Below are 8,965 nucleotides of genomic sequence, written 5' to 3'. Positions count from 1 at the left end.
AGGGCATCTCTGCCTTCCATATTGCGGACTAAAGCACAATTGGCTGGGGCCACAGGACTGCTGCTTAAGCAGAAGAAAGGGAATTTCTGCAGAACTGGGTCCAGTCAAATCCAGTGGGAGACGGGTGTGGAAGTGGGCTTGCCAGACAAGTTATTTCAGCCTAATTCTCTTGCCAGGAGTGGAGCTTATCCAGAAAGGTAGTTTCGATGAGGGGCCAGATCAGAAGTAATCTTTATGGTGCCCCTTGAGAAACAGGCAGGGAAGACTGAAAGGCTAGAGGGCAGGGGTCTCTGAGTGCTGGTGGATTCTCTTGCACTTTCTTTCTAGGTTTGTCCTGAGTCTCAGCAGACGATGGAAATGATTTGAATTTTAGCTAAGGAACCAAAGCAAATATGGGGGATGAAAGGCCTCCAAGTTGGTTCTTTCCACAAGTGCAGTGGTTTCCTAGATGCTGACTGGCCAGCCATCTTTTCCAAATGCGGAATTGGTGTTATTTGGCTGCATTCTATTCACATCACCAGAATTTTTAAACATTTTAAGTTTATTTTGGTTATTTGTTAAACTAGCACGGGGATTTTTTTTTTTTAAGCAACTAGTCCCAATGTGGGGAAGATTTCCATCCTCATACCAAGTTGTATCGGTGGACTTAGCGAAAGCAGCCTGTATCATTAGAGTGAGCTACAGTTTCCAAATATATGGCTTGAATCTTTGTAGGCTTAAGAAGGCTTCCAATTTGATTCATAAAATCTTAGAGCTGGAGGGAATCTTAGAGATCATCTCAGCAGAAAGGCAGACAAATGGTCCCAAGATAAAACTGACTGAAGCAAGCAGAACTTTATTGGGTTTGGTTTACTTCCCTTGTGCCTTTAGCAGACTGGGCCTCATGCTCCACTCAGGGCAGCACAGCACAGATTTGAATGAGAACGAGAATACAAACAGCTAGGACTTGTGTAGAACCTTATAGTTCTACAAGAGCCCTCTTGATTCTTTGAGATCCAAATCCTGTGTTGTTTCTAAACCAGATGTTAAAGAAGGGCCATAGCCACCCCTCTGCCCCCTGACCCATGCCAATCAGCTCTATACAAAGTCTTTCCCATTTCACGGCAAATGCCGTCTTACCAGTTACTCAAGTCAAACACTTTGGACTTGTCCTTGATTCTACTCCTTTTCTTATGTTCCACACATAATTTTATTAGAAAATTCTGTTGGTTCTACCTGCAAAGTATATCCAGAGTCCACATTGGGTGATATTTAGGAATTATTGGTCATTTTTTACATGATAATCATAAAGAGTCCTTATCTTTCCGTGACACATAATGAAGGGTTTGCAGAAGAAATGACAAGCAATCTGGAATTTGCTTTAAAGTAATCTAGTGGGTGAGGAATATCAATGAAACAGGATTGACCATGTACTGATAATGTTGAAGCTGGGTTATGAGTACATGGAGTTCATTACACCAGTCACAACACTTCTGTATATGTTTCTTTTTTTTTTTTTTTTGGCTGCATTGGATCTTCATTGCTGTGCATGGGCTTTCTCTGGTTGCAGAAAGCAGGATCTACTCTTCATTGTGGAGCACAGGCTTCTCATTGCGGTGGCTTCTCTTGTTGCGGAGCACGGGCTTCAGTAGTTGCAGCACATGGGCTCAGTAGTTGTGGGGCACGGGCTTCAGTAGTTGCAGCACGTGGGCTCAGTAGTTGTGGAGCACGGGCTTCAGTAGTTGCAGCACGTGGGCTCAGTAGTTGTGGGGCACGGGCTTAGTTGCTCCACAGCATGTGGGATCTTCCCGGACCAGGGATTTATCTTTGGCTGTGTTGGGTCTTCGTTGCTGCGCACAGGCTTTCTCTAGTTGCGGTGAGTGGGGGCTACTCTTCGTTGCGGTGCGCAGGCTTCTCATTGCGGTGGCTTCTCTTGTTGCAGAGCATGGGCTCTAGGCACACGGGCTTCAGTAGTTGTGGCTCACAGGCTCAGTAGTTGCAGCACACACATTTAGTTGCTCCGCAGCATGTGGGATCTTCCCGGACCAGGGCTCAAACCCGTGTCCCCTGCATTGGCAGGCAGATTCTTAACCACTGCACCAACAGGGCAGTCCCCTCTGTATATGTTTGACATTTTTCACAATAAACTTATAAAGGGACAAAAAAATGGTAAGGCGTCTGCCCTCCCCCGGCCCCCAAACAATATCAGACCACTTCTCATCACCTGCATTGCTACTACCCTGGTCTGAGCCACCAACAACTCTGGCCTACATTATAGATGATAACATTAACCCCTGACTGGCTTCCTGGCTTCCATCCTTACCTCCCTACAGTCTCAACCCAGCAGCCAGAGGAACTCTGTTTAAAATGTGTAAGTTAGGTCACTCCTCTGCTCAGAGGCCCCAGTGGCTCCCATCTCCCTCAGACTAAAATCCACCGTCATCACAAGGCCCCATGAGGCCCCCTACAATCTGGCCTCTGACTTCATCTCCTACTACTCTCCCCCTGGATCAATCTGTGCCAGCCACACTGGCCTCCTGCTGTTTATTTTTTGTTTGTTTCGTTTTTGTCTTGTTTTTTTTAGTGTTTTGTTTCTCCTGCTGTTTCTTGAACAAGAGAGGTACTCTCCTGTCTTAGCACCTTGCATGGACTCTATACAGCTAGTTTATATTATGAACTTTCAAATATATAGGAAAAGCCAAAAGAGTAGTACAGTGATCACCTGTATAGACACTAGCTAGATTCAATAATAGTTAACGTTTTGTCATATTTGCTTTATTTCTCTGTGTAGACATGTACACACACACACACACACACACACCTATTTTTTGAACCCTTTGAAAGTCAGTTGAAGACATCATGACCTTGAGTTCCTGGTGCCAAGAAATGTCAAGTGCTGGCTCTCGGGGGCTCCACTCAAGGAGTTAATTTCCACGTTACCTTGGGTAACTGGACACCCAAGAGAGATGCTGTCTTTTCAGGGAGGACTTATCCATCCTAAATCAGGGAAATCCACTCATCTGCCCCAGGTTGTTGGGCCTGGAAAATTCCCCAAACCCAAAGATCAATCCTAAAGGCCAGAGAGAGAATGAAAAATGAAAAGGTTTGATTTGCTCAGGCAGGAGTTTGTGGGCCAATTTTTTTTCTCTACCATTTTGATTTCTGAGGATGTGGTACTGTTTGGACAATAAATAATAATAATAAAGAATGTTCCCAAGAGACAACAAATAGCCTTTATTAATAATAATAATAATAACAACAACAACAGAAAGAAGAAACTTCTCAAGAGCCAACAGCTTGTCAGTTTATTCCAGGGACTTTCGTAGGGATATGCTCATGTATTTTTCTTAGCTTTTCTAGCAATGGTGAACGTGTATAATTAGTGGTGTGCTGGTACATCTTAAACATCTAGCTCTCTGGAAAAAATGTGTGTGTGTGTGTGTGTGTGCGCGTGCGTATCTACATAGGTTTATTGTACATTTTACTGGTATAAAGGATGTATAGGGCTTCCCTGGTGGCGCAGTGGTTAAGAATCCGTCTGCCAATACAGGGGACACAGGTTCGAGCCCTGGTCCGGGAAGATCCCACATGCCGCGGAGCAACTAAGCCCGTGCGCCACAACTACCGAGCCTGCGCTCTAGAGCCCGCGAGCCACAACTACTAAGCCCGCATGCCACAACTACTGAAGCCCGCATGCGTAGAGCCCATGCTCCACAACAAGAGAAGCCACCGCAATGAGAAGCCCACACACCGCAATGAAGAGTAGCCCCTGCTCACCACAACTAGAGAAATGCCGCGCGCAGCAACGAAGACCCAACACAGCCAAAAATAAATTTTAAAAAATAAATGAATAAAAGGATGTATAACACAATTTGCAAATAATAAATTAGGCAAGACTCTTTACTGTGAATTCCATATAGCCAGTTGATTCTCACAGAATGTTTTCATTGATTTTTGCCAAACTCTTGTATCCATATCAACCTATCATCATGGTAGCAATTGACAAAGAAATGTAGTTCTGACAAGTGTTGGTATTTTTGTTTGCATTAACAAATAAGACAAAAGTGAAACAGCCAAGACATATGTTAGAACTTCACTCATTTGTCAATGACATGAACAACTTATTTGCTGAATCAGATAATACTTTTCAAATACTGAGAGAATGTTTCCGTATTTTTTTTGTACAATTTACAATGTAATGGCTACAAGACACAACACCTTTCTAAGTTTTATCAGCATTTTAACATTTTTCTCCATCAGTTCCTTAACTCTAGACAATCAACAAAACAGTAATCAAGTCCTGATTTGTAGTGTTTACCAATTTCCAAGGCCGATTTCAAGCTACCACCATGAACAGGCAGCTGGGAAGAAGTTAGCAGTAGCACACCATTATATAGCATTCCTACCGTGAGGATACAGCAGGCGCAAATAACCTCAAGATTATAGATAATAGTAAAATGTAGTAAAATAATTAGGAAGTGATGAGCTTTTAGTATTTATTTATTACCTCTGTATTGAATATAAGTTACTTAATTGTAAGTTTATATATTAACATTTAGAATTTTTTCTAATTGATTATTTTTTTATTGGAGTATAATTGCTTTACAATGTTGTGTTAGTTTCTGCTGTACAATGAAGTGAATCAGCTATATGTATACATATATCCCCTCCCTCTTGGACCTCCCTACACTGCCCCCATCCCACCCATCTAGGTCATCACAGAGCACCGAGCTGAGATCCCTGTGCTACACAGCACGTTCCCACTAGCTACCTATTTTACACATGGTAGTGTATACTTCTGTCACACCTAATCTCCCGATTCATCCCACGCTCCCCTTCACCCCCTGTGTCCATATGTCCGTTTTCTATGTCTGTGTCTCTATTCCTGCCCTGCAAATAGGTTCATCTGTACCATTTTTCTAGATTCCATGTATATGCGTTAATATGTGATATTCTTCTCTTTCTGACTTCATTCTGTATGACAGACTCTAGGTCCATCCATCCACATCTCTACAGATGACCCAATTTCCTTCCTTTTTATGGCTGAGTAATATTCCATTATATATATGTACCACATCTTCTTTATCCATTCATCAGTTGATGGACATTTAGCTTGCTTCCATGTCCTGGCTATTGTAAATAGTGCTGCAATGAACATTTTGATACATGACTCTTTTTGAATTATGGTTTTCTCAGGGTATATGTCCAATAGTGGGGTTGCTGGGTCATATGGTAGTTCTATTTTTAGTTTTTAAGGAACCTCCATACTGTTCTCCATAGTGGCTGTATCAATTTACATTCAGACCAGCAGTGCAAGAGGGTTCCCTTTTCTCCACACCCTCTCCAGCATTTATTGTCTGTAGATTTTTTGAATTGTGTCACTTCCTCTTCAAAGCTTCTTGTTCAAACACTGCCTGTAGAATCAGGTCCAAATGCCTAGGCTACCCTTGCAAGCCCTCCCCAGTGTGGTCCTAAGCTATTTTCTCAATAAGGGAAAACACGCTAGCTCCCGATTCCCAGGTTTCTATTCCCTGCAACTTCTTTCTTGGAGTCAGACCCACATAGTCACCTGCCACCCAGAGTCTCCTCTTGGACGTCTCCTCAGCATGTCCCAAGTAGAATGCATCCTTTTCCTCTCCCTCCCGCCCCCACAGTGCTTCTATTCCTATAGTCAATGATTTTCTTTTTGGCCCTCAAATTTACCCTGTTCTTGTCTCTCTTCATATTATTTGGACACTTTTCTTCCAGGAACATTTTGTTTTTCGCTCCATTCTCCTGCATGCCCCTCCCCTATCTGTTTTTTCTGGCGGACTCTCACCCATCCTTCCAGTCTCAGCTGAGATGTTGCTTCCTCTGGAAAACCTCTGGGAAGAGTAGGGGCCCACAGCCCACCATTTCCCTGTTCTTCTCATCATGGAATTTACCACACTGTATTATAATTGTCTATTTAATTGTCTGTCTTTTCCAGGAGACTGCGAGGTCCTAAAGGCTAATCTTGCTCACCACTGTATCCCCAGTATCTAGCCCAGTAACTGGCACATTGTGAGTGCTGAATGAATGAATGAATGAGAGGTATATCTTGCAGTTCCCCTAGAAGCCCTTCCCTCCATCTGTCTTGTATCCTTACTGCACACCTTGTACTTTTTCATTTAAAAAAAAAAAGCCACAGTTTTTGCTTGTGCTTAAGGGGACAAGGTCAGAAAATGTCACTTTCTCAAATCGGAACTAATACAATCAACAATGAATAGATGAGATCAGCCATCTGCAAAATAATCCACTTTAAGGGTTGGTTTGTAAATGTGGTACCAATGAGACAAGGGTGCTTCTCAGGTCTCTATGGTGACCAGCATGTTGCCACAGGCTGGGAATGTGCCAAATATAAAGAAAGCAATAATGTCAATCAATTGTAACCTGATTGCTGGAGATAATGCTGTATAAGCAGGAGGGCCCTTGTCTACAGGAGGTCTTGAAAAGAGTTGAGCCAAAGAGTGACCCATTTTCTGTGTTTGATCGTCATCAAGTGCTACATGCAGTACTTTGCAGTTTACAAAGCACCTCTGTGTGTTACCTCAGTGAATCTCCATGATGACCCTGCCAAGTGGGCCTTATTCATCATTTTACAGATGACAAAAATAAAGTTCAGGGAGGTGAGTCAACTTGCCCTAAATCACTCCCTACCACTAACATCCACACCTTTACTAAGCCCACAGGGAGTGAGAGGTTTATGAACCCAAAGACAGAAATACCTCTAGGGCAGAGATAGAAAGTTCTTGCCGTGACCAGGTGGTCAACCCACCCACTTGGGTTCAGTCTGATTCTGTGCTCAGTTAACAGCTGTTGGCTTTGAAGAGGTTTGACTCAGGGCCTTGGGAGGTGGGTAGGAGTGGTGTGGGGGAGGATTGCTGCCAGGCCAGTCTTTTGTTCATTCAGCAAACATTTACTGGACAACTACTATGTGCACAACAGTGCTAAGAGATTGGAATATAGTGGTGAATGAGACACAGAACTCCTCCCCAAACTGACGGCCTAATTCCAGGAGCCTGACAAGTAAATGTTTATAAATATGGTGTGATGGACGCTTTGAGAAGGGAAACACAGGGCGCTCTGGGGACCCATAGAAAAGCCATCTACAGTGGTCTGGGGGAGGGTCTAGGAAGGCTTCCCAGGGGAATCGATGCCTGAGCTGACAACGGAAGGGACTTAGCAATAGAAAAAGGGGCTGGAGGAACCAGAGGATGGGAAGAACTTTCCAGGGTTAGATAATCAACAAGGACCTACTGTATACCACAGGGAACTAAACTCGATATTACGTAATAACGTATAATGGAAAAGATTCTGAAAAAGAATATATATATATATATATATTTATATATATAACTGAATCGCTATGCTGTACACCTGAAACTTACACAATATTGTAAATCAACTATACTTCAACACAATTTAAAAAAAAAAAAACTTTCCAGGGAGAGAGTGAAAAAGCTGGGGGGGCGGGGGGTGGCAAGAGTTTGTGGCAATGAAAAGAAGGGAAAAGATGTGGTGGTGGGGGGGTTGTGAGATGTGAGCCTGGAGAGAGAATCATAAAATCGAAAGTAATATAATAATAACCTCATAATAATAATGTCTAATACAATATAAGAAGATCCACGATGTTATTAATCGTAATTATTAATCATTAGTTGATTCAATCAATAATAGTTTATATGACTGATACTGCTAAGTTTATAATCATAAGATCTCACTTGCAGTGAATGACTAAAGCACATCTTCTCAGGGCATGGAGCTCAGTGCGTTCCACACACTACCTTCTGTCAGTCTCACAACAAGTCTACCAGGTAGGTGCTGCTATTGTCCTACTTTACAAATGAGAAAACTGCAGGTCAGAGAGTTTAAGAAGTGTACTGAAAGTCACATTCGCTATTAGGTGGCTGGTCTGACATCAGGATCGAGGTTTAATATCGACTCCAGAAGGCATAAATTATGAATTTGGGATTACCATATACACACTACTATATATAAAATAGATAAACAACAAGGATCTACTGTATCGCACAGAGAACTATATCCGATTTTTTTTTTTTTTTTTTTTTTTTGGCTGCGTTGGGTCTTCATTTCTGTGCGAGGGCTTCCTCTAGTTGCGGCAAGCGGGGGCCACTTTTCATCGCGGCCGATATTTTATAATAACCTATAAGGGAAAAGAATCTGAAAAAGAATATATAATTATATGTGTATATATATATATATGCATATATATATACATATATATATATATATCACTGTACTGTCTACCTGAAACTAACACGACATTGTAAATCAACTGTACTTCAATTAAAAACATGTATATAGACTCCAGAACCTATCCTGGAAAATGGCTTGCTTAATAGCACAGTGCCTCATCACACGTGTATAGGAATTTGGACTTAATCTTTCAATTAATTAATTAATTTATTTATTTATTTATTATTTTTGGCTGCATCGGGTCTTCGTTGCTGCGCGCGGGCTTTCTCTAGTTGCAGCGAGAGGGGGCTACTCTTCTTGAGGTGCAGTGGCTTCTCATTGTGGTGGCTTCTTTTGTTGCGGAGCATGGGTTCTAGGCACGTGGGTTTCAGTAACTGTGACGCGTGGGCTTAGTAGTTGTGGCTTACAAGCTCTAGAGCGCAGGCTCAGTAGTTGTGGCACACGGGCTTAGTTGCTCCGCGGCATGTGGGATCTTCCCGGACCAGGGCTCAAATCCGTGTCCCCTGCGTTGGCAGGCGGATTCTTAACCACTGTGCCACCAGGGAAATCCTGGACTTAATCTTAAGAGAAAGTCATAGAAGAGTTTTGGGCAGAGAAGAGACACCCAGATTTTGTTTTCAAAAGCTCACCCTGGCTGCGGGGTGGAAGATGGACTGGAAGGGAGGTAATAGAGGCAGAGAGGGCAGGGGAAGGCTTTGCTTTCTACTCCCTCTCTCAAATGGTGATGGCTTGGACTGGGGAGGTGGTG

At 42.8% G+C, this 8,965-nt stretch overlaps 1 protein-coding gene across 1 annotated transcript in view; it reads right to left on the bottom strand.

Moving 5' to 3' along the window:
- Positions 1-6,258: 6,258 nt before the first annotated feature.
- PIN4 (peptidylprolyl cis/trans isomerase, NIMA-interacting 4) overlaps positions 6,259-8,965 on the bottom strand; it is a 92,538-nt gene continuing 89,831 nt past the window's right edge. Inside the window, exon 4 of the mRNA XM_068533399.1 lies at positions 6,259-6,349. Within this exon, the coding sequence (XP_068389500.1) occupies positions 6,259-6,349 (91 nt within the window). The remainder of the gene's footprint in view (positions 6,350-8,965) is intronic.

This window comes from Eschrichtius robustus, chromosome X, assembly GCF_028021215.1.
Source record: "Eschrichtius robustus isolate mEscRob2 chromosome X, mEscRob2.pri, whole genome shotgun sequence".
In the NCBI taxonomy this organism is placed as follows: Eukaryota; Metazoa; Chordata; class Mammalia; order Artiodactyla; family Eschrichtiidae; genus Eschrichtius; species Eschrichtius robustus.
This window is presented reverse-complemented; position numbering and strand designations above follow the sequence as displayed.